Genomic DNA, 25,572 nt, shown 5'->3' with positions numbered 1-25,572 from the left:
GCTCACTTGGTTTAAGATGTTGTCCCACGATACTAAACACTATTTTCGAGAAGTATTGATTTTGCGTCCTCATTGATTCCAAATCGGTATTTTCGACTAATACTAATTTTATTAAGCCAAGATTGGCATTCTAACTTGGGACCCACTTGATATTTGGGGACATGTGCCCTAATCTCTTAGTGTGTCAAAAATGGTCTCAAAGAATCCTAAAGTGGACTTCAAATTAATCTAGTGGAATGATTTTATCACATAATGTGTCTAATATCAATCAAGTGCAAGACTATTAGAAATAATTGCTAGTCTTATTGTTTACTAATTGAGCAAGATTTTATGAACAAAGAGAAACATAACAATACAAGATGAAACAGAAGCGCCCTTGACATACATACGTTCACTCCTAAAAACCTTCTAATTTGTTTAAGGCATTACATTTACATTCGAGAGCAGGAAAGAAGATCCTAAAGTCGATAATGTTGAGTCTAATATTAATAAATACTTACAGGAAACCTTGGGGTCTAAAGTAGCCATCTATGCGACAAATTTAGCAAAATTATTTAAGAAAGTATGATTGCCTCTAGGGGTTGTATCGAGATATGGTACCTATCTAGAATACTTAAAGATAAATAGAGGGGAAGTCTTACCTGTTCAATAGGCATAAGCTTTCCATCGATGTGCAATTTGAGGGGGGAGGGGTAGCAAGAGAGAGAAATGGAAACTTTGTTCCCATTAGGAAAATTTTTATCTACACGCCATTAATTTCTAAGGGCCCTCCAAAAGTTTTTAAAAACTTAAAAATAAAAAATTTTAAAGGCACCTCAATTTTTTTCTTCTTATTATTATTATTATTCTCCTCTTCTTGATCCGACTCCGACCTCTCCCCCTCTCCCTTTCTATTTTTTCTTATTCTTCTTTTTTTCCTCCAATGTTTTGATCGAGTGTTTGTGTCTCATCATTTTCTCAGCAGCAATATGACCAAGTTCTATAACCCCATTTCATTCCTCGTGATTATCTTTGTTGATTGTGTCAAAATCGAATGTCTGACATATTTAAATTCATGTCAAAAGTGGTCATCTAACATGCTTCCATCTATATCAAAAATGCACATTTGACATTGTGAATTGTGAAACCTATGTCAAAAGTGCATATATAGATCATACCTCATTCTGATTCATTGTGCCAAAAGAGGAGGAGAAGAATAAGAAGAAGAAAAAACAAAAAAGGGGAGAGAGGGATTGGAGGGGAAGTAGAAGAAGAAAAAAAAAAAAAAAAAATGAGGTGCCATCAAAGATGGAGTGCTCTTAACAAAACAGTTAAATATTAGAAGTGCCAAAGAAATTAGAGAGCCCTTAGAGATTAGTGAAGTGCATATATAATTTTCGTTCTCATTAACACCATAAACATTATAGAGATAAATGACATTCAGGTTAGGCTTCCAGACTTATAAAATGTCTTTCTAGTAATTTAAGGCATGCACTTTATTTCATGGTTGTCGTTGGCACTGGTGCTGTCATTGGGGCTTATAAAATAAGAAACACGTAAGATAAGAAACTCATTTCTATAAATCAGGTGATGTATTTAATACAATGCTATCGAAGTACTTATGAAGTTAGTCAACTATGTCGTTGGAAGATGTCATATCCATATGTGGAGCGGACTATCTCAATAAAGAGGGGAAAGTGTAGCAATAGAAATAAGATGGCTGGGAAACAAGCAAGTGAAATTACCAGAATCGGAATCCATGCAAATCGATGGTCAAACATGATAAAATAGGCAGAACTAAATGCTATTGCCATGCCTGCAATAGAGATGAAGAGTGTGGCAAGACCAAATGCCAACTTCCTAGGTAAGGACTCAAGAAAGTCTTCTTCCGCATAGCGTGATGTGAGGATAGATAAGAATATCAATACTGAAGTTAAGGAAGAGATCAGCCCTAGTGCATTTGACAAGGCAAACAACATGAAGTATCTGCTTTCTTGAAAAATAGGGATGCCTGATTCATTAGTGATGCTTGAATCATTACGATTTCCACCTGGTACGGTAAAAGCTGCGGCAAAGACCACCGTGGAAATTAGCGTGGCCACAACTGAGCAAGATGATGCCATATCCCTCATCCACTTCTCCCCCTTTCCAACTAACTCTTTGTGCTCTTCTGTAAACAAAGCTTGAGGTGTTTTTTTATCCGAGTTTTGTAAATCTCTGTACGTGGGTTTTGAGATCTTTTCCACAGCCTACACAAAACAGTATATAACAATAACAGTATTTAGAATAATTTACATAAAAAGTTAAACAAGTTGGTTGGAAGAAAGCTTGAGAAAGAAAGATTGGACTAGAAGGAGATTTTTCTTGTTCTTTTTCTATTTCTATTTCAAACGACTCATTACATATTATTTGGAACTTGTGGCTTAGTATGAGGAAAAGGTTGTCCACTTTAAATGACGTAATTTTCTTCAAATTAGATTGATAATTTTAACCATTGAGGCCCCATATCTGTGTTACTAAATGGCTCTCAATGACTCTCTTCTCCCTTCAACTCTCAATTATTCATTGTGATTTTAGTATTAGAGTTAATGTATATTTTTTTTTGTGGATAAAATTCAAAATTCAGATTCTTGAAGCGTTGCCTACCTTGATTTTTGGAAATTTTTTGAAAGAGTTGATCGTTTCCCCCAAAAATAGTTTCCTTCGACATATGAGAAAAGACTAGCTTTATAATGGTAAAGGAATTTAAAGATATAAACTATAAAAATAAATAATAAAAACCTAGTAATATCACCTTGAACCATTGGAGCTCCCTCTGCATTTGTAGAGCTGAACCCGAGATAGCTTTGAGTTTTGGGGATGGTGCCAATTTCGCTGCCAGGTGCAAGATGTTGTTCCTACCAGTAACATTATAAGATGCTAATGTATTTGTACATGCTCTCATTAGCTGTAAGAGTTTGAAAACCTTTTCTTGTCGATGTTCGATGGCGATATGAAGTATGGTATGAGAATCCTTATTGCGGACCCACTTCAATTGAGGAAAAATTTGAAGACACGTGGTTATAAAATCAACGGTTCCATACTCTGCAGCTACCAAGAATGGGACATTTATCAACTCTGTTATCTTTGAGTGATTACCCAAATGTGACACTTGATCACAAATGCATTTGACAAGTTTTTCGGCTTGCTCATTCATTAATTTAGTATCGTATACTTTCTTGACACCCGGCACTGTTATTAGAATCAAATTACAAAAAATATGTGAATTCAAGTGATGTAAGAAATGAGCAAACAAGAGGAGTACAAGGTGAGAAACCGTTACCTAAATGCTTTGCAACATTCCAAAAGAGACCGTTGAGCCACTGGGATGCTTTTATACAAAATGAAATTTGTTTAGTAACTCTCAAGATAAATTCTATAGGAAACTACAAAAATGGATGTATTTTGCCAAAATTAATGAACCAGCCATTTTTTGTCATACTTATGAAAATGGTCATATGCTCGATTTTGTAATTACATTTTTTTAATGAAAATTTCCATCTGATGTGCAGATAATTTGATTAACTTACTTTAATCCATTATGCCGTGGTGTTTAATGTAGGTTAACAGGAGGGGTGAATAAGTAAATAGGAAATGTGACATACAATGTGTAACCGTTTCGATAAAAATAAATAATTGCAAAATCAGATATATGGTCATTTTCATAAATATTAAAAACCATGACTGATTTAGTAACTTTTTGCAAAATATTCAACCATTTTTATAAAATAACCTAAATTTTAGGTAAGGAAATTGATTAAAAATTTTAAGAAAATAAAAATAAATTAACCTTAAAGCACTTCAATCGATGATCATGGCAATGCATATTTGATGAAATTCAAGCTTCCATTCACTTTTTTTTTTATACCTTGGGTATCCAGGCCTCTTAGAGTACTAGACTAATCCACGAGACAAGTATGTCACCCTTCAACACATACCAGGTGTATTGGGATAAATCCCAAGGGGAGGCCACCAAGAATCCTCTTGAGTTCATAGGAAAGAGTGGAAGGACTCTACCAAGGATAAAAAGAATTAGGTAGTGTTTGGGAAGGCAATAGGGGACCCGCTTCTCACTTACCACTTCTTGGCACCCAACCATATTCTATGAGGAAGAGATTGTCTGGTGAATAATCCACTTTTAGCTTATCGCAAAAGTGAGAAGCGCTGGTTAGCCCCAATTCCAACTTTCAAAGTTTGATAGAAATATTTTTCTCCATCAAACATAGGACAGTCTTACCATTTTGATGGATTCAAGCAAATGATCAATGATATTGAGTTCACTTTTCCCTATTTACCAACATTAGGTTTTCCATTAACATAAAACAATGCATATCTATGTAATAAAACAAAACTGAGTTGGTACAGTTGTGAGATACAAACTTTTGTGTGTGGCCCACATTATTTCTTTTTTTTTTACCCACTTAACTTTATTTTCACTCCTCTAACTTAAATATATTTTGAATTTTATCCCTTTTAACCTATTTTATTATTTTTCATTTTTTACCCCTTTAACCTCAAAATTCTTTAATAATTCCCTTCCAACTTTGTTTTTTTTTTCACTTTTATGCCTTTAACCCTCCCATCAAGGTATAGTTTTGTGAGACCCACTTTATTTCTTTTATACTTCACCCCCTATAATTTTACTATATTTCCTCTTTTACCCCTTTAACCCACTTTATTGTTTTTAATCTTTTACCCCTTTAACCTTAAAATCTTCAATGATACCCCAAACCCAATTAGGCTTGACCCAAACCCACTAATTTCGTGTCGTTTTCGAACCGTGTTCGCGGGTCGTGTTAAACTTGCCACCAACTACTCCAACTTTATTTTTTATTTTTTTCGCTTTTACCCCCTTAACTCAAGTGAGGATGCCATGCTGTAGGCATGGGTGAACTCTAGTTTGTTAATAAGATATAAGTGTGAGAAATATAAGATTTTATAAGAGGTTTGGTACTATAGCATATTTTGAAGGTGCACAATGTGAAAAAAGCCCATATTTGATGGTCTAAGGCCGTCGAATTTCATAAAATTTGACGGACTAAGGCGTCAAATGTTTTTTTCAACGGGCCGAAGCCATCAAATTAATGGAGGGTGGGAGAAATTTGACGGCTCTAAACCATTGAATTTGGGGAACATCAAAATTTAAACTTCCCTGGGCCATCAAAATTTGGTTTCTAAAATTCGTCGGCCTTGGCCCGTCAAGTTTTTTTTTGTCAAATTTTCCAATTTTCACGTAGTGGTGCCATCTCACTGTGTTTTTTTTAACAGATTTGAGTATTGACTCCCCGGCGTGGGTTAAAAAAACTTGCCTTCATCATCTAATTATTAGCCACTAAGTCGTTTGCTTAGCAAAAGTATAAAAATATTGTTCTTAAGTGTCTTTCTCACCATCCCTTCCTTTGATCTGTCACACCTTCAGCTGTTTCAATATGTAACAGTAATACTTACTCTACACACCAAGAATCTACGTCACTTCAATTGAATTAACATCCCTATGCATAATGTCATATATTCCAAATCAGCCTCAATGATGAGTATTTGGAGTTCCCTTAACTTCTAAAGGCATTCATCCATTCTAAGAACTTAGAAAACTTGGATTACCTTACCTCTTGAGCTTTTCTCACTCTAAGTTTGGTTGCAAATGATGAGATCTCCTTCTTATATAGACTTGGGAAGGTATAATGGACAGTATGGTTCTAGATCTTTTGACTTCTTCACTAAATCACTTCTTGTTGTACCTATTCTAGCACTTATTGAGCTTTCTTGAAGGTCAAACCTTTTCCAAAACTTGGTCAAATGGAGAAACCTCATATTGCATTTCATTCCCATGTTTATAGAATTTGGCCCACTTGTATATGTAGTCCTTAATCTCCAAACCCCATCTATTACTAAATCACAAACTCAAATAGCCTACTCTGTAGGTATACTCTCACTTTTGGGGTAATGTTAGATGATCCAGCCATCCAATGAATAGCTGATGTAATGGAGATTAATCCATTTGAACCATTATTTTAGGAAAGAAATTTACCTAGTTAGTATTGCTAGGTAAATTGTTTCTCTTGCATTGAGAACGATTCATTGGATATTAATTTCAACTGTCTTAAACCTTATTACTTCTAGACCCCAAAAGCGAGATTAAAATCTGTGTATAGTTGAAGAAATAGTTTATGAGTTGGGATGTGTCCTTTATTTTTTACTTGACAAGCATGTAATTCTGAAAAAGATATTCAAATACAATGGAGACACAAACTTATACTATGTACATTTATACATGGTAAGATAGAAAAAGGTGCTAGCTTGCAAAGTTGGTTAAAGTTGATGACTGTTGTGTTCAAAATCCATCTTCACCTACTAATTACTAACCAGTAATCTCACTTTCTGAACAAAACAAAAAAAAAGGAAAATATATATTGTAAAAGAGAGAAATAAATAGTATATGAGTTGGCAATGGTCTTTTAATCTTTGTGTTCTTTTAAGAAATGTGTGATTACTCGATGGAGAATTAAAAGGGTTCTTTAAGGTCCAATGACCAATGACATTGTAACAATGTTAAAAGTAATAGACCTACGGTTTAGTGTGGCCCAATAGCCTCCATGATTTGCATGTTTTAGTAACATGGATCCCATAGTAACCAAATCATTACTTCATTAGAACTCGGATGGGAACCCTCTTAAAGACTAGAATTAGTAACATTGATGGATTAGGAAACTAATAAGAGAGAAAATCTAAACCATCTTGCTCTCATCTATATATTTGGATCGGCTCCCCAATTACAGTGTCTACTTTGTTGATTTTATTCCATCACTTTTGAACACCTTAGCTGATCCAATCAAGAGAAAGGGAGGGAGAAGGTGAGTCTAATCTATAATAACAACAACTCACAAAGGGGTCTATCAGGTTCCCTTCTACAACAATAATTAGTTGATATATTCTCCAGATTTTTGATGCCAAGGTATGACTCAATCTTATGTAATTCCTTTATTAGATTGGCATGATAGAGAGGACCATGGTATGTATTCAATTCTAACGAAACTGAGGATATATATGTGATTAGGAATCACGTTTTTTCAATTTGATTCTGCATTCTGTTATTCTTGTAATTGTTACAATGTATGTAAAACTACAACCAAAAGAATATCAAAACAAATAGAAAATTACATGATCAAAAACTTAGAAAATTGAGTCAACTTTTTTTTAAATGAAAATTATTAATTAATATCTAACTGATCTATAATATACCTGTACAGGGAAATAACCGCTCAGTTATCTAGACCGTACACGTGTCCAGGCCGGTTGAGTAGTACCATGCTGATCAGCATATGTGCGCTACCCAGTAGAAGGGCAGGTTAAAGCAGAGAGCATCTGATCTGGCTAGAAGGGTAGCCCAGCACTGAATAAGACATGGTTTGCCAAGCAAGGCAGACCTGGTCAAAAGATGCCCGTAATCCTGATATGCGCATGTCAACCCAGAGATCTCGGAGGAGATCTTCCCAGTATAGCATATCCAATCCAGAAGACCCCCATTCCGTTTAGGATCCAAGGAATCAGGGGATTCTTCGGGATCTCCCCCGTGAGAAGGGGAAACCTTGATTCGAAGGAAGGATCTATAAATAACACATTTAGCACAGAGGAATGGATCTTTTTGGCGGATTGGAGGTTTAACCAGTACGTTTGATCATTCATCTTCTTCTCTAACTTGAGCGTTGGAGAGTTTTTGGAAGGTACCACGCCGACACTAACGAGGAGGTGTCAGGAGTGACTTCAGACCTGTGAGGCAAAGTCCATTAGCACCATCAACCGGAATCTGACACCACAAATCTGGCGCCATTCATGGGAACCCAATAGCTTATTGATTTCAGTCGAAACAATGGGGAGATCCACTAGAACTACCGAAGTCAATGTATCTCCATCCATGGTGCCAATAGTAGATGCCCAACTTTTGGCAATGTTAGAAGCCATGAAGAAGCAGTAGGAGGAAATGCAAAAGAAGATGGATGACTTGGCCGAACATAATCGGAACTTGAGTCAGTGTCTTAAGAACCAACAGTTAGCTTGACAAGATCTCCTCTGAGAGATCCTCAGCCTCCTGCAAGAGATAATCGTGCTACAAATACAAAAGGAAGTTTTTAACCATTGATCCAACAGGAGAAGGAGAAATAGAAGTTGCCACTGCAACTACTCGAGCAGAGCCCACAATGGGTCTGACTCGAGAAGAGATCAGAGAGATGATCTAAAAGGAGAAAGGGATGATGAAGAGTGAGGATATTGGCACGGAGGCAGCGCAAGCTGCAGGAGAATTCAGAAATCTCCATTTACAACAGAGATCGTGGCGGAAGATATCTCGAAGAAGTTCGTGCCACCGCGTTTCACCCCTTACTCTGGGATAAAGGACCCAGTAAAGCATTTATTCCACTTCCGATAGATGCTTACACTGTAGGAAGGGAATGAGGGCTTATTGTGTAGGTTGTTCCCTTCTAATTTGCAGGGAAACGCATTAACCTGGTTCCATAAATTGCCATGTGGATCAATAGCTTCTTTTGAGGAGCTTTGTATTGCCTTTGTAACATGATACATTGGCAACAAGAAAAGTGGCAGAGACGTGAATACTCTGTTCAACATGAGAATGCAGTCTAGGGAAAGTCTCAGAGATTTCACAAGAAAGTTCAGTGAAGAAGCAATGTCCTTGGAGAGTTGCGATGAGAGAATGGCCGTAGTAGCATTTAGAAACTCTTTGCCATCTAGCTCAGGGTTATATAGGTATCTCGTGAAGAGAAGACCAGAGACATTAAGTGATCTATTTAAAAGAGCAAAAAAGTGCATCAGATTGGAAGATGATCCCCGGAACTCAGCTGGGAAGAGCAAGGTAATACACGCTGTGATAAAGCCCAACAAGTAGTATTAACTACAGCAGCAGAGCAGAAAGAGACCGCTCAAGTAGGACAAGAAGCGGAGAAGATAGGGGATGTATTTTTCTATGCCCCCTAACGAAATCTTACCACTCATCGCGAATGAGCCTTACTTTGTGTGGCCAGCGCCACTTCCTCGAGATCAGATAAATCGATATGAGCGATACTATGAGTATCACAAGGTACGGGCACATACCACCAATAGGTGCCATGTCTTGAGAAGGTTTCTGTAGAGATTGGTAGAACAGGGCAGATTGATGGACCTGCCTAGAAGACAGAGAGAGAATCCATCTCGAAACAAGAATCAGAGGCCTGATTAGCCACCTGTTGAAGGGTAGGATAGAAGGGCAGCAGTTATACACATTGTCCTTAAACACAAGACTAGAAAATCAAGCCTGAATAGGGTTGAGGAAAGAAACAAGAGGCGGTGAGCAAAGCACCTTGCTCAGGTCTATACAATAAGAAGCGGCCCATAGAGCAGACGAAGCTTTACGGAGAGCAGACCATGACTTACACGAATAAAGATTTGGAGGGGGTAACAAGACCGCATTATAATGTCTTGGTGGTAACCCTTCAGGTGGGCACTTTTACTCTCAAGAGGGTGTTGATTGATAACGGCAGTTCAGTCGACATTTTGTACGCCTCAATTTTTCTGAAAATGGGTCTTAGTAGGAGTGCGCTCACCCAGGCAGGAGCCCCTTTGAATAGGTTTAATGGAAGGACAAGCCAACCATGGGGAGATATAGTTTTGCCTGTGCAAGCAGGACCGATAACCTTGACAACCAGATTTATGGTTGTCGCAGCAAGTTCCCCATACAACGCCATACTGAACAGATGGTGGACCCATGAGATGAGGGCAGTACCTTCAACTTACTACCAAGTCCTGAAATTCCCAACGCCGCAAGGGATGTGGGATATAAAAGGAGATCAGGTAGCAGCCTAGGTGTATACTCTAGATAAGGAAAAGCTCTCCGAAGAGAATGTTTAGCAATAACAATTACAGTGGGGGGAAAACGAGCCTGTAGAACCCCCATACCTGGAAAACATCTAGATGGTGGATATAGGGGAAGATAGGCAGATTGGGGTAGGAGCAGAATTGGCATCAGAAGAACTGAAAGAGCTAATAGATTGCTTGAAGAGGAACCGGAATGTTTTTGCTTGGTCCATAAAAGAAATATCAGGGATCAGCCCCAAGGTAATCTGCCACCATTTGAACGTTGAGCCAACTGTCAAGCCAGTAAAACAAAAGCTAAAGAGATTAGCACCTCATTTCAGAGAAGCAGTAAACAAAGAGGTGAATAAGTTGATTAGAGCAGGATTTATCAGGGAAGTGCAATTCCCTGATTGGATAGCAAATATTGTGGTAGTGCCGAAAAAGAATGGGAAAGTTAGGATTTGTATTGGCTTTACGAACCTAAATAAGGCCTGCCCTAAGAATAGCTTTCCTATGCCGAGAATAGACCAATTAGTAGTTGCGACTTCAGGTCACGAAAGATTGTCCTTTATGGATGGCTATTCAGGCTACAATCAGATACAACTAAATCCAGCAGACCAAGAGAAAACAACATTCATCATAGAGCAAGGGCTTTATTGCTACAAAGTTATGCCTTTCCGGTTGAAGAATGCAGGAGCAACTTATCAATGATTGGTGACAGAGCTCTTCAGAGATCTGCTGGAGAAGACCGCGGAGGTTTACATTGATGACTTGTTGGTGAAGAGCAAGAAGAAAGAAGATCATGTCGCTGATCTGGAAGAGGTTTTTTTTTTTATAATTAATCTGGAAGAGGTCTTTACGTAAAGAAAGTGGGGATGAAGTTTAACCAGGAGAAATGCACTTTTGCATTAACTTCGGGGAAGTTCTTGGGCTACTTGGTTATGAAGAGAGGCATAGAAGCTAATCCGAACCAAATTAGAGCACTACTAGAGATGTCATCCCCAAAAACGAAGAAGCAAGTCCAGAAGTTAGCAAGAAGGGTTGCAGCCCTTAATAGATTCATATCCAGACCTTTAGATAAATACAGGCCTCTGTACCAACTATTGCGGAAAAACTCCAAGTTCGAGTGGACAGAGGAATGTGAGTAAGCATTCACAGAGCTGAAGAAGTACCTAGGCCAATCACCTATACTCTTCAAATCAAAAGTTGGAGAGAAACTTGGGTTGTACTTAACGATTTCTGAATGCGCACTCAATTCAATCTTGGTCAGGGCTGGCGCAGCAGCAGAGCAGCCCATCTACTTCCTGAGCAAGACTTTCATTGATACAGAAACACGTTATTCCAGAATCAAGAAGAGGGGATTAGCTTTGGTTTACATTGCTTTGCGCTTAAAACAGTATTTCCAGGCGCACCGAGTATAGGTCATCACAACCCCCTGAAGTCTGTCTTGGGAAAAACAGAAGGATCGGGCAGAATGACAAAATGGGTTGTGCAGTTAACAGAATTTGAACTTGAATACAAGCCTAGAATTTTGCTAAAAGGCCAAGGAGTGGTAGACTTTCCGGTAGATGAAAGAGAAGATCTGCTAGTAGAAGAACTATAAAATGCGAAAGAAGGACAAAAAGTAAACAACCATCCAGGATGGAGAGTCTACGTGGATGGGTTTTCAAATATGGAACGGTCAGGAATAGAGGTGATATTGATCACTCCTGACGGCTCCAGGATAGAAAAGACAGTCAGACTGGGATTCAGAGCATCAAACAATGACGTGGAATATGAGGCAATGTTGCTCGGCCTCAATTCATTGGCAGGACTGGGGGTAACAGGGGCTATGGTCTACAGTGACTCACAGCTAATAGTCAACCACGTCAACGGGACGTTTGAAGCACGAGATCCTAGGATGCAGCTCTACTTGGAGAAAAGCAGGTCTGCCATGCTTCAGGCTAGAGAAGTGAGAGTAAAACACATACCAAGGACAAACAATAGACATGCAGACGCTCCATCCTTCATACCCTCAATGTTAGCAGGGAAAGACAAACGAGAATTGCCACTAAGCTACCAAGAAAAACCTACAATAGACGGACCAGACATGATCAGTATGGGAGCTACGATCAAAGATTAAGGGTAGATGAGCCCGATCTTCGCTTTCCTGCAGTTAAGAATGTTGCCTGACGATCCAAAGGAAGAAAAATGAGCGAAGAGCAGAGCTGAGAGGTACGCCATCTTAGATGGGAAGTTGTACGGGAAGTTAGCAGGAGGACCACTCCCACGTTGCCTAACACCATGAGAAGCGAATGACGTACTGAGCGAGATCCATGAAGGAGATTACAGAAATCATTCAGGGGAAAGATCTCTAGCCCATAAAGTACTCTCCTAGGGGTATTTCTGGCCATACTTGCAGAAGGACACAGCTCTATACGTCAAGCATTACGATAATTGCCAAAGACATGGGAGAATAATCCGTCCGCCAGCAGTGCAACTCAACTCCCTCATTAGCCATTGGCCATTTGCACAATGGGGGATTGATCTAGTAGGTCCGTTACCCAGGGTACCAGGTAACCTAACCTTCTTGCTGGTGGCGACAGACTACTTTACCAAAAGGGTGAAAACACTCCCTCTAGCCAGAATTCGCTAACAGGAGGTCCAGAAGTGGGGAAAACATAATCTACCGATTTGGTCTACCACGCACTATAGTCTTAGACAATGGGAAATAATTTGCAGGAGAGCAGATCAAAGATTTTTGCAAAAAACATGGGATAACGCAGTTATTCTCCACGTCACAGTATCCGCAAGGCAATGGACAGGCTAAAGCCACAAACAAAGTACTATTAGACATGTTAAACAAGAGATTGGGAGAAACGAAGGGAAGATGGACAACGGTCTTGCACTGCGTACTATGGGCCTACAGAACAACTGCTAGAACCTTCATAGGGATGTCTCTATTTGCTATGGAATGGAGGCAGTGATACTAACAGAGAATAACTTCCCCACAATAAGGTCAAGAATAGTACAGACAAACCAGAACGACAAACAAATAATCGCGGAATTGGACTTGCTAGAAGAAAAATGAGAAACAGCGCTAGTAAGGTTAGAAAGTTATCATCAGAGGCTACAAAACTACTTCAATAAGAGAGCCTGCCACAAGCAATTCAAAGAAGGAGACCTAGTGCTGCGTAGAGTATTCTAGAATAAAGAAGAGCAGAATAGCGGAAAACTAGGTCCCAACTGGGAAGGGTTATACAGAGTAGCAAAAGTAAGCCAGAAAGGAGTATGTTATTTGGTGACAATGACCGATCAAGAGCTGCCTAGACCGTGGAACACTTGTAACCTTAAAAGATTTTATCAATAAATAAAAAATTCCTTTGAATGTTGATAGCTTGTGTGCGGAAAGAGCCAAATTGGGCCCCACCTGACTCCAGGCCTACGTAGTTCTGCTCTGCCTTAATTGGCAGGGTATGAAATTGATTATGTCCTTACTCTGTCAAGAGTAAAATAGCACTAAAGATGGATCCCGCTTGAATCCGGGCCTACGGGGGTCTTCTCTGCCTTAGTTGGCAGAATAAGAAGTTGGTCGAGGCCCTACTCTGATACGAGTATTATAGCACTAAAGATGGATCCTACCTGAATTCGGGCTTACGTGGGTCTTCTCTGCCTTAGTTGATAGAGTAAGAAGCTGATCGGAGTCCTACTCTATCACGAGTCCAACAATACTTAAGATGGATCCCACCTGGATCCGGGTTTACGTGGATCTTCTCTGCCTTAATTGGCAGGACAAGAACCTAGTCAGGGCCCTACTCTGCCATGAGTACAATAACACTAAAAATAGACCCCACCTAGGTTAGGACCTACGTAGGTCTTTTCTGCCTTAACTGGCAGAGTAAGAAGCTGGTTGGGGCCCACTATGGCACGAGTAACAATAGCACTGAGTTTGGCACGTACAAGAGTTCGGTCCTCGCAGCTCTCCTCTACTTAAACTAGTAGAGTAAAGAGTTTGACGGCCATGCTCTGTCCTGGGTGACAGAGCACAAAGATTTGGACAGCTGAGAAGTAGACCCACTTAGCCTTCCACTACCTATAGTGGAAAAGAGGAGTGCTATACAATTGCAGTTTGTCTAAGAATGATAAGAGTATTATGCAACTGTGCCATGAAAGAATTAAGTAATATCCTGCGTAACATTGAGTTAGAGCTTTATCGAAGGACAGTTGTCACGCCCCAAAATCCTAACACGAATCCTTATAATTCATCAGTCAGAATCTCGAGGTATGAGGTAATCAATCACACAACCTATTAAAACATTCACAAGTAATAATACTTATGGAAAAGAAAATATACACAGCGAAATAAACATTTGACTAACATCTATACGAGAGTCTAGAGTAAGCGGAAGAAATCAACAAACACTGATATAAGTTAAGATCTTCAATCTCATAATACATCAGGTTACAAAAATTTCTAAACTAACATATTTCTTATCTACAAGCAAAAACCGCTAGGATTCTCTACTAATCCTCAAAGACACGGTGGTGGCAAGACATCAATTTGATCCTCCTCGAGGACCTCCTCAAAAGACTCCTCAAAGAACGGCTTTTCAAAAGCTGAATAATTTGAAAGGGAAATGATAAGGTGAGTAACAGGGGAATGTTACTCAGCAGGATGAACACCGTTCTAACAACGAGTCATACATGCACGAGTAATCTTGAATAGTTAAATAATGCAAAGTTTTTCATAATGTAACATACGATAAATGTCTAAGCATACTCAATAAACAGTTAAATAATTTCAACCTATCATTTATATCATTTAAAGTAACCTATGCATCTTTAAAATAAAAACATCTATCAAACATCACAAAAATAAGGAAAACATACATAATAAGAACACGGCAGTATAGTCGATAAGAGAGCAAAGGAACACGCCGATATAACCGCCTCGGCTATGGCAATTCGTTATTCTAGACTTTCAATCCGATGTGGAATCCTATCGTTATAATCTAATTTTGTGACCGGCCTAGCATACCACAGTTGGATGACCATTTATCCGGCTCAGACTGACCGTTGACCAAGAACCCAATACTAAGTTCAACTAACGGTGAGGTCGACCGTTTGACGATTACAGACTAACAGTGATCACTAACTAGTCCAGGAGACCCCTCACGTCGAAGCCTATCAAGAGGCAATGCATGTGAATCCCGCCTAGTTCTACACTATACAGAGGCCGCCTTTACATACAACGTTCCCCAGGAAATAAGTAGGAGAAATTTCCGGATCTCATAAGCTGTAATATGCTCTAAGGTATCCCATACTACCAAAGAGCATATGACATCTAGTGCTATCCTAGATTGACTCACCGCTTCCGGATACACAGCAATGCTTCACTCTTTATGGGTTTTCTACGAACCTTTTCTGGTAAACAAAATAGTTTATTTTGTATATAGTATATCATTTCTTTTAATCGAAAATACAAAGTCTGGTAGTGCCCTCCAGTGACAGTTATCTGTCATTTCCATCCATCAACCATCTCATCGCTCTATCTATCTATCACATTTTACGTGACATGGCCACTACGTAGAAATGGAGGCAGTGTCTTATCAATCAGTCGAGAACATATGTTCTCTCTATCCATCCACCAATTAAATCGATCAATCTATCATCTAATTTCCTATATATCTATTAAAGTAATTTCACCTTTAAAGTAATATAAAATCCATAGAGAATCAACCAATTCCATTTGATGGTTTTGATTGAGTCGAAAGACATAGAAACAAAGATAAAACCATAAAACGTAAAAGTTGGAAATCTGTGAAAATTTGGCAAAGTGTTGAAAAAATGATTTTTCAAAGTAGAAATTGAAACGGTTTTTTTTTTTTTTTTATACAACCATTCCCAACGTTTTGAAGTGAGAGGGGTAAAATTTTCATTTTATTAAAGAACTTAAAGTAATACTTAACTGTTTTTAATGAAATAAAGGTAGGAAAGGTATACATACTATTGAAAGTAACACAAAAAAATTGGAACCAAACTCAACATTCGGATACTTTTCAAATTGCTGATTTTTTCATCGAAACTCGACCAACATCTATGCAAACCTTATACTACTCATAAAATGCATCAAATAAATCAAATGAACTAAAATAAATAAATAAAATAGCCATGCAAACATGATCTAATACGTTCAAATATGTATAAATGTGATGAAAAAATCGATCTATCGAAGATCGCATGGATTTTCTATGAAATTATTGCATAATTAGAAGGTAGAAGGGAAGGCAACCTACCTTAAGCTATATTCGACGGTTGAACAGAGTTTAAGATCGCCTCCGGCCAATCTCTAAATTTTTCCTCCGACGAAAATCGAATTTCTTTGCGTCCACGCGTAGTCCTTGGCGACGTGCACAACTTTCCTTATTGTGGCAAAGCTTGAATCGTTCTAGTTCGGTGTAGATTTGAAATGCAAATTTTGAGAAAAAAGGGATGAGTTTTGTTTGGAGAGAAGAATAAGAAAAAATCAGATTTTTCTAATAGAATTTAGATATTTATGACTTAAATGGGACGTAAGCGTCATTTCGGGAGTTGTTTTTCCCGAATGCCGATTTAGATAATCTTATACTCTATTTCGAGTAATTTTCGATACGAATCTAATGGTATGATCAGATTTCTCAAATTATTTTTTTAAAGTGTCATTTACCTATTTAGTAAATATCTAATGTGAAACTCGAGGATTTTGTAACTTTACCGTCCGAAACTCGAATTCGAGCGTGCTTACAGGGTAAAGTATGTTTTTCGATCAGTTTGAATCCAATGACAAATTCAAATTTCGTTAAAGATGGACAAAACAAAACCTGAGTATTTTACCCCTTTGTTAGAATTTCTCCAAATTTTACTATTTTATTTTTTCGAGATACTAATTAAAATTTGGGGTATTACAACAGTAACTCATTAAGGTACCTTTTTACGAAAAAGGTTCCACCTGAGTAAGAGAAACTTAAGGTAGAATCTGGGGGGAAAAGGTAAGTAAAACAGAATGTTAAAGTTCATGTTAAGTTAAAAGAGCAAACTAACAGTTGAGTGTACAGTTCAAATATTGCGAAAAAGTAAAACTTATGTTAAAGGAAGTATAGCAGTTGCAGCACAGAAAGCGCAAGTAAAGCAGATTGTTAAAGTCCATGTTAAGTTAAAATAGCAGACTAGCAGTTGAGTATGTAGCGCAAACAATGCGAAAAAATAAAGTTTATGTTAAAAGCAAAACAACAGTTGGTATGAAAATAAGATTTTCCATTAATGACATAAGGAGTACGAGATATCCCAAAAATTAGAGAGTATAGAAAACAACAGCGAAAACAAAGTAAGAAGACGAGTACAGCTAAAAACAAAAAACAAGTCTTCATTCGACGATAGATGGCTGGTGGGTAGGAGATGAGACCTCAGCAGGATTGGGATTCGGAGGATCAACTGCCTCGTCCAGATTGACATTAATAACAGGGACAAGAGGCAAATCACTAGCAGGGTAGGCGAACCAGTCATTCTGGCTTGATCCAAATCTATGGTTTGCCTAGCCTTTATGAGTTCACCTGGGACTCTATCAAGGATAGCAACAAGGTTCCCCTCCTCATCTAATTGGAAGGGTGGGGCTTACCCATAGTCACCAGACCAATTCAAAATCTCTTTAAAAAGGGGACCTTTAGGGCCATCATAATCCTCCTTGTCTTCTTCATCCTCCTCCTCATACTAGAGCCAAGCAGCCTCAAACCTTCGTGATAAGCCTTGATAGAAACTTCATTTACCAACCAAGAGTATTAGGCCTGTAATTGCCCCAGCAATTTCTTGGTCTTAACCTCATCTTCCTTGGCCTACACTGCCTTAGCTGTTTCAAGACCAACCCTAAGGGAGCCTAACTCAAGCTCTTGCTGCTGTATCCGCTCTTGGAGATCCGCCAACTCTACATTTCTCCTTGTAGCTAGCCAGTTCCAATTGGATAATACCCTAGAAATCTGCCAATCTATTATTATTAGCCTCCAAGTCTAAGTTAGCCTTGGAAAATTGGGCCAAATTAGCCTCCTGGAAAAATTGGCTAGAGTAGGCCAGCTTAGCTTGGAGTAAAGTGATTTTCTCCTCATACTCTCTAGTCAGAGCAGTAGCCTGTTTCTCAGCCTCACATCATTTCAAGAAGGTCAAAGTACCATAGGTGTTGGCCTGCAAGAAGAATAAAGTAGTTAAGTGAGTAAAACATGAAGAGAAATGAATAATGTGGGAAGAGCAGAGAATTACCTCATAAAGGCCATGAACAAATCGACCAAAGCCTTGGTCAGCATTGGCTCGATCAGCAACATCCCAGTCCTTGGGAAAAATAGAGTAGGAGAGCAGAGAGGCATCAATGACAGGGTTCCTCACCCCACAGCTCCTATTGTAGACATGATCAAAACGGGGCCGAAAGTCATTGTTTTCATTTCCATCCTGGAGGAGGACCCCGCGACTCTTCCAAGGGAATGTAGTTTCTTCCGAGGGAGTCAAAAGGTCACTGGGACCCTCTTGATCAGACCCCCCTGAAGGGGAAGGAAGCTCAGCCTGCTCCTCTTGCGCTGTTGAAGTTCAGAAGCAGGGTTGTGTTCCTTGATGGTATTTGAGCTCTGCACTACCTGAGCATGAATCTCCTCAAGAAGCTCAACAAGAGCAACATCAACAGTAGAAACAGAAGCAAAAGTATGAGCAGCCTACTCTCCACGCACTAAGACCAGTTGGCCTGCCTTTCTAGTGTGAGTGGAGGCACGAGGGGCCACATTCTTCTTTTTCTTCTTCCTACCCTGGTCAGAGGAAGAAGTAGCCCTGACGACAGAGTGAGGGAGAGAGAAAACTCCGAGAGGTCGATGTTCATGGCATCGGAGGACCCTAAGGGGGTTGGAGGAGAAGGAAAGGCAGAAATAGAGGCAAAGGGAGAGGGAAAATCTTCCGAGATCTGTTTGGCCTGATTAAAGGAAGCCCGTCGTGCAGGTGGCCAAAGTAAAACAGAAGGGGAAGGATAGATTTAATCTCCCTCCACCACTTCTTCAGCAGCCCTGGTTTGGAGGCCCACTACCACTAACCTCTTATTTTTGGATGCTCTACGTTGTTCTTTCCTAGCCACAGCAGCGGAAAGGGCAGAAGAATCTGTGGAGAAAAAGAGAGTAAGATCAAAATTAAGTTCAACTACAGATAGAATTGGAGAGTTAGACGCAGTTAAGCACCTAGAAACTAGTCTTATCCTGGAAGGTTTGAAAAGAGCGCTAGGGGTGAACTCCCAGTTCCCAGAGACAATCAGGGGGTCCTTGTATCACCATTTGTCAGTACGGAGGAGAGACGAAGCCAGTGCAACTGCTGCACTCTTAGAGGACAACGAATATTACCTAGGGCGTTGGGGGATAGCTTTCAAATTGTACTTAGAGAGGAAGTCATTGGGAGTTATACCCATCTTCTCCACTATCTCCACCAGATGATAAAAGTTGCTAGACATTTGCCTAGAGCCTGGTTTATCTTACTCAACACCTCCCTGAGGAAGGGAGAGAAAGGGAAACTAAGGTCAGCCTTGATCTGATCGGTATAGACCATTATCTCCCCCTGACGACATTTTTCAGGGTTCTTAGGGTCTTTGCAAACCAAAATAAATACAAAGGCAAAGATATAGAACCCCTTCCAAAGTTGAGTCATGTTGGGAGCCATTGAGAAATTAAGATTGCAGAAAAGAAAAGGCAAAAAAAAAAAAAAAAATTAGCTCAACCTGAAAAAGATAAAAATGACAGTGAAACAGAAAGAAAAAGAGAAAGAATTTTTTGCAAAATGAACAAAAACGAGATCACAGAAAGCAGCAGCACAGTAAGAGAAAAGAGTTTGCACAAAGTCTCTTATTTATAGGAGAACGTAAAGGAATATGAACATCTGAGAGGACAACCTAATCCATCATAAACGTCGTAATTTAGGGCGTAGTGTCGTTGATAGTGGGGCATGTGGACGGACACAGATGAAAGATGATTCGTCTTAGTTGTCAAAAATGCTTTTAAAACGACATTGCATTAAATACGTCAATTCATTAAAAGTAGAAGTATTATAGAGAATCAAGACAGCCAATGAGAAAGATGTTATGTGTCTCGAGAAGATGGCGAGACTTCGCGTCTCCTCGAGAGAGGGTAATTGTAGAGGAAAATAACCACTCAGTTATCTAGACCGTACACGTGTCCAAGCCGATTAAGTGGTACCATGCGCATATCAGCATACAGGCGCTACCCAATAGAAGGGCAGGTCAAAGCAAAGAGCACCTGGTCTGACTAGAAGGGTAACCCAACATTGAATAAGACCTGGTCTACCAAACAGGGTAGACCTGATCAAAAGATGCCCGTAATCCTGATATACGCACGTCAAGCCCAAAGATCTCGGAGGAGATTTTCCCAGTATAGCATATCCAATCCAGAAGATCCCCATTCCGTTTAGGATCCAAAGAATCAGGGGATTCTCCGAGATCACCCCTCGTGAGAAAGAGAAACCCTGATTGAAAGAAGGATCTATAAATAGCACATTTAGTACAGAGAAATAGATCTTTTTGACAGATTAGAGGTCTAACTAGTACGTTTGATTATTCATTTTTTTCTCTAACTTGAGCGTCAAAGAGTTTTTGACAAGTACCACTCTAGCACTAGCGAGGAGGTGGTAGGAGTGACTTCGGACCTATGAGGCAGAGTCCATCAGCACCATCAACTGGAATCTGACACCACAATACCTAATCGATCTAGACATTCCAAAAATTTCCTTATTACATCACGAGTTTCCATATTGTGATGGGATACATCGATAGTGATTCGATGCATCTCTCTGATCTAATATGAAGGGGAAAAGTGAAAGATGGGAAAAAGACGTCCATGTTTTCAGTTTTTTTTAATATACTTGGCCCAATTTATTTGTCATTTCTTATATAATCATCCTTCTAAATTGCAAAATTGAAGGAAAAAAGGACAACGAAACAAATGGAAACTAATGGACTTTCACTCACCTTGAAGGATTTGACGCAAAAAGAGAAAGTGGAATGAGGACACCATTCTTGTGTGGTCCTTTGAGCTCTCCGTGCAGTGGTCTTCCACATCTCCTCTTCCTTGTTGTTTGGAGATGGAGGTTTCTTGGACATGAACCACTTCAAGAAACATAAGTTCTAATTAGACTAGCATGTATTCACACTTCTGTAAACACATATAAAAGGACATAACTAATAGAAGATTGATAGAGACACCAACGTGGATATATGCAATTTTGCCAAAATCCCAGTCCATTTCCACTCCTAAGACCTTTGAGCCAAAACATGCAATGCACATTTCCCAGATCGATCTCTCGTAGTAGCTAATTCTGGGTAAAGCTCGATCAAATCAAGTGCTATATCTACATGTACCGAGACAAAAAATAAAATTGTATATCTAATTTAGAAAAAGTACATACACATTGATAACTAGTAAGAATTTTGTTACCATAGAAATTTGCTGCTATTACAGCATTGAGAAGGCGAAGACCATCTTGACCTCTATATGGACTTGGATTTATGTCTTGACCTCTATATGGACTTGCGTTTTTGTCTTTCGTTACTTCGCAGAGATACCTCAACAACTCCTTATGACCTAGTAGAGCTGCTTCAAGTATTGGCATAATACTTGAATTATTTTGGATTTGTGGCAATCTTGGGTTCTTTTCCACCATTGCCTTTGCTGCCTTAATGTTTCCAGCCACAACTGCATAATAAAGAGCAGTATGACCTGATGAATCTTTCTTTTCTAGTGCTTCTTCAGGCATCTCTTGGACCAGCTTTTCCACAAACAATATTTGTCCGGAGATTGCCGCAATGTGGAGAGCGGTCTTGGATGATCCTGAGATCCCTACAGTCATGGCAGAATTGTCATCTTTGAAGAACCTTTGTGCCTCTTCCCAATCACCATCAGATGCAGCTTTGTATAGTGGCAAATAACAAGAGAGGTCTTTCCGGTTTCCATCTACCATAGACAAGATGTAAACATTGAAATTAAGAGCATAAAGAAACAAAATTCTCAAAATCAATTATTTTTTTTTTTTTTTTGGGTGAGTGAGGGGCGGGGGATTTAGACATACCCCTCCATGTGTCGATGAATATTTAGATAACCCCCTATGTTTTCAAACAGATGGCATGCCCCTCTAAAGAGATTAGTTGAAGGAGGCTAGCCAGGTGAAGTGGAGAATTACATGATCGAGGGATGGGGATAAGAAACAAAAACTCTGGTAAATTCAGGATCAAAGAAGCAAAAATTAATGGGTTCACCTCATTAGAAAATTCTTTATTTCATAAAATTATTTGGACTTCTTAGACTCAATTACCTGCTTATATAATCTAATGTTTCTTAACCGGGAAAAAAATGTATCCTAGCAATGTGTTTGGATTCAGAGAAATGGAGAGGAAAGAAAAGAAAAAGAGGTGAGTTTTTCTCCATTTCTCTTATTTAGATTGTTAAGTGAGGAGAGAAAAGAAAAATAACGAATAGAAAAAAGGGTCAGTTATTTCTCTCTCTCCAAAAAAGATAAAAATGGAAAAATAAAGAAAAGAAATCCTCATGACTAATAATAAAAATATTAAAAATTACGACTTTATCATATTTTTTTTTCTCTCCAAACTTTAGTTTTCCATGATTAAACCAAACAAGATATAAAGAAACTGAATTTCTTCTCTCTTTTCTTTTCTTTTCTTTGAAGACGATGGAGTGTTGATCCAACGAGATGGGTTCAAAACCCATTGAACCCATTTTCACAATTACCCAAAAAAATAAATAAAAGAAAAAATCAAATAAAATAAAAGGGGCTTTGGCTGTAGGTTGAAGACGACGGTATTTAGGTAATTTCTATAGCATTCCAGCGGAGATGGAGGTCAAGATGACATGACATCAGTTTAAGAACACGTGTACCTCAAATACTAACCAAAATGTGTCTGAAAATCAATCTAATTGTTTACTATATTTATTTATAAATTCAATTAAACTTTGAATGACGGAAAGTGTATAATTATGGAAAAAACCGAAGTTTCATTACCAGCGCAGTCATCATGATGTTGAGCATGTTGGGATGATGAGGCCATTGTTGATGAGAGAGATCGAAATGCTCTAAGAACCACTTCAAGCTGCCCTTAACTTGCAACCCTGCTTCGATAACCACAGCAGAAATCAGTGACTTCGTTTACATTTCTTCCCAACGACCCGCATTGACTTCGTTTATTGTTTTAAAACCCGTCGAGTCAATTTGAAACTCAGCGGACTCGACTCGACTCGACTCGACTCGGCTAAAAGGGACTCGGAATACAAAGATGTAAAGTTGATGTGACCTGTCGAGTCAAATTCTAAGAACCTCTTTCACTGGCCAAACATTTGCACCGTTAGTTCAATTTTGACTACATTATTATGAGTGATTGTTTGCTCACAGCCCAACGCCATTTTTACATGTGCCACTGATTACATAAGTAATAAGAAGAAAAAAATTTCTCCCGACCTACTCACACTGAAATAACGAAATTTTCTTATTTGATCACCTCATAACTTTTAAAAACATGATCCAATACCATAGTCTTATAGTGTCGTAAAGGATGAAATTCTATAAATAAATAAAAATAAAAATTATTTTCCGCATTGAATTTTATTTTTAATTTGAGTGTTCGGTAACTATTCATTTTTAGCACCTTTGATCAATGTAAAAAAAAACCTATTTTTTAAGCATGAGTTTTTTAATTAAATATAGAAAACTATGATATTTGATTCGCAATATGATAATCCATGTGGATCCCACAATACTTTTTTAGATTTATGGGCAGTGGATGTGTGGACGGTAGAGAAAAAAATTTCTCTCTTATTACTTACGTGATCAACATCTCATGTTCGGAACTAATGATTTTTATTTGCAAAAGAGTGAGGATCATATGCACCCAGGGTGGAGGATAGGAAACCATCATCTCACACCTCAATACAAGCCACATAAACCATAACTCAAGGAAGTAATGCCTAAAATATCTCCTTTAAAAATGTTATTGAATTTTGGCTTACGTTCCATCAAACAATGGTTGAGATGGAAATGTTTCCCCTTCTCGTAGCTCTCTCTCGCAATTCAGATTTTCGGATCTAGAATCATTCTTTGAGCTCAATTTCTTGGGATTTTTCAAAGATCTAAAATGATTGAAAAAAAACATTAATGAGTTCTTAGTTGATCTCATCCTCACTGCAAGGAAGAGAATCGAGAATCCAACCTCGCAATACGGTAAGGTGATCGGTTCCAATTTATATTGTTGATCTGATTTTAAATTTTCTTTATGAATACAATTAAAGGAATATATATATATATATATAACACATGAAATTAGAAGGAAAATGCAATTCAAATATGAGTTTCATTAATAAAAATAAAAAGAAAAGTAAGAATTTAGAGAATTGGAGAGATTTAAAACTTTATTACTAGAGTTTTTTTCATCTTCTTCTCACTTTTCCCCTTTAAATCTACATTTTCTCACCTCTAAATCTTTTAGATTTCTCTCTCTTCATATTCATTCTCTCTCTAATCTAAGAATTATGGAGATAAATTATTTTCATAAAATTATGCATATTTTCTAAGACCCATCACCTCTTTATAGAAAGAGAGTCTTGAAATTACAATTAACTCTTTCACTTACAATTTATAATTATTAGAGAGTACTCCATCTCTCACTTACAATTTTCACATATTAGAGAATATTCCCTCTATACTTCTTCTATAATTATTACAAAATAGTCTCTCTTTTTCAATTACAATTATTGTAAAATAAATCATTTCACTTGTAATTACAATTATTCTATAAAAAAATACCCAAAAATATAAGAAAAATTACATAATTACCCTTTATTTACAAATAATCTCCAAACACAATTAAGAAAAATATAAAATCACCCTAATTACATATCAAATATGCATATGCCAATTTTACCCTATAAAAATAAAAACCCCTCAATGTTGGCCTGTCAAAGTGAAACTCAAGGACCAGCATTGAAGAAATTATCATCATAGAATCATCCTTTTCACAAAAATCTCATTGCAACATCCCCAAGTTAGATCAATTTTTTTTGTGTCTTAATCATCATAGAATCATCATCTTCACAAAAATCTCACTATAGCATTTTCAATTAGATCAACTTTATCTGTGCTTCTCAAACAGACTAATAAAGCTCGTTAAGTATCATTTCGGCCCTATAACAAAAAAGTCCCCTTGATGCTGCTCTGTTAGAGAGTAGCTCAAGAGGTGGCATCACCGTCAAAATGAAATATAGTTATCATGAACACAATCTTCATTAGAACAAACCCAGTGACTATCGAAAATATTGGAACACAGATGATAAATACTTTCTAACATATGAGAGAAAGCTATGCGTCAAATGTGTGAGAAATGTTTCTAAGCCGATAACGCAATCGAATGTTTTTATCACTCAAAGGTGTCAAATGAGTAAGATTACTCAAATAAAAAAGAAAAAAATAATGTGTTTCCCATAGGAAAGTTCTTAATGTCTCGAGGTTACTACATTAAAGGGGAGGGATAGATTTTTCCTCAAAGACTAAAAGAACAAAAATTAGACATAAAACACCAAGCTCTTTAAAGAAAAAGGTGAAGATAGAATCATAGAACCTTTTGTAGTATCAACACCTCGGGCTCTTGGGAAAAATGAGAAAATTCAATTG

General features: G+C 38.2%; 1 protein-coding gene across 3 annotated transcripts in view; it reads right to left on the bottom strand.

Annotated features, from left to right (window-relative positions):
• Positions 1 to 1,536: 1,536 nt before the first annotated feature.
• LOC147381887 (uncharacterized) overlaps positions 1,537 to 25,572 on the bottom strand; it is a 46,910-nt gene continuing 22,874 nt past the window's right edge. For all 3 annotated transcript variants that reach the window (XM_086429850.1, XM_086429851.1, XM_086429852.1), the window contains exons 4-7: positions 20,870 to 21,007; positions 3,302 to 3,349; positions 2,774 to 3,210; positions 1,537 to 2,228 (exon numbers count right to left, since the gene is read on the bottom strand). In XM_086429850.1, coding sequence (XP_086285976.1) covers positions 1,611 to 2,228; positions 2,774 to 3,210; positions 3,302 to 3,349; positions 20,870 to 21,007 — 1,241 coding nt within the window. In that variant the 3' untranslated portion in view covers positions 1,537 to 1,610. The remainder of the gene's footprint in view (positions 2,229 to 2,773; positions 3,211 to 3,301; positions 3,350 to 20,869; positions 21,008 to 25,572) is intronic.

Source organism: Akebia trifoliata, unplaced genomic scaffold (assembly GCF_017979445.1).
Source record: "Akebia trifoliata isolate Shusen 1 unplaced genomic scaffold, ASM1797944v1 Contig00199_ERROPOS100000, whole genome shotgun sequence".
Lineage (NCBI taxonomy): Eukaryota > Viridiplantae > Streptophyta > Magnoliopsida > Ranunculales > Lardizabalaceae > Akebia > Akebia trifoliata.
Note: the sequence above shows the minus strand (reverse complement) of the source record. Positions and strands in the feature narration are given on the sequence as shown.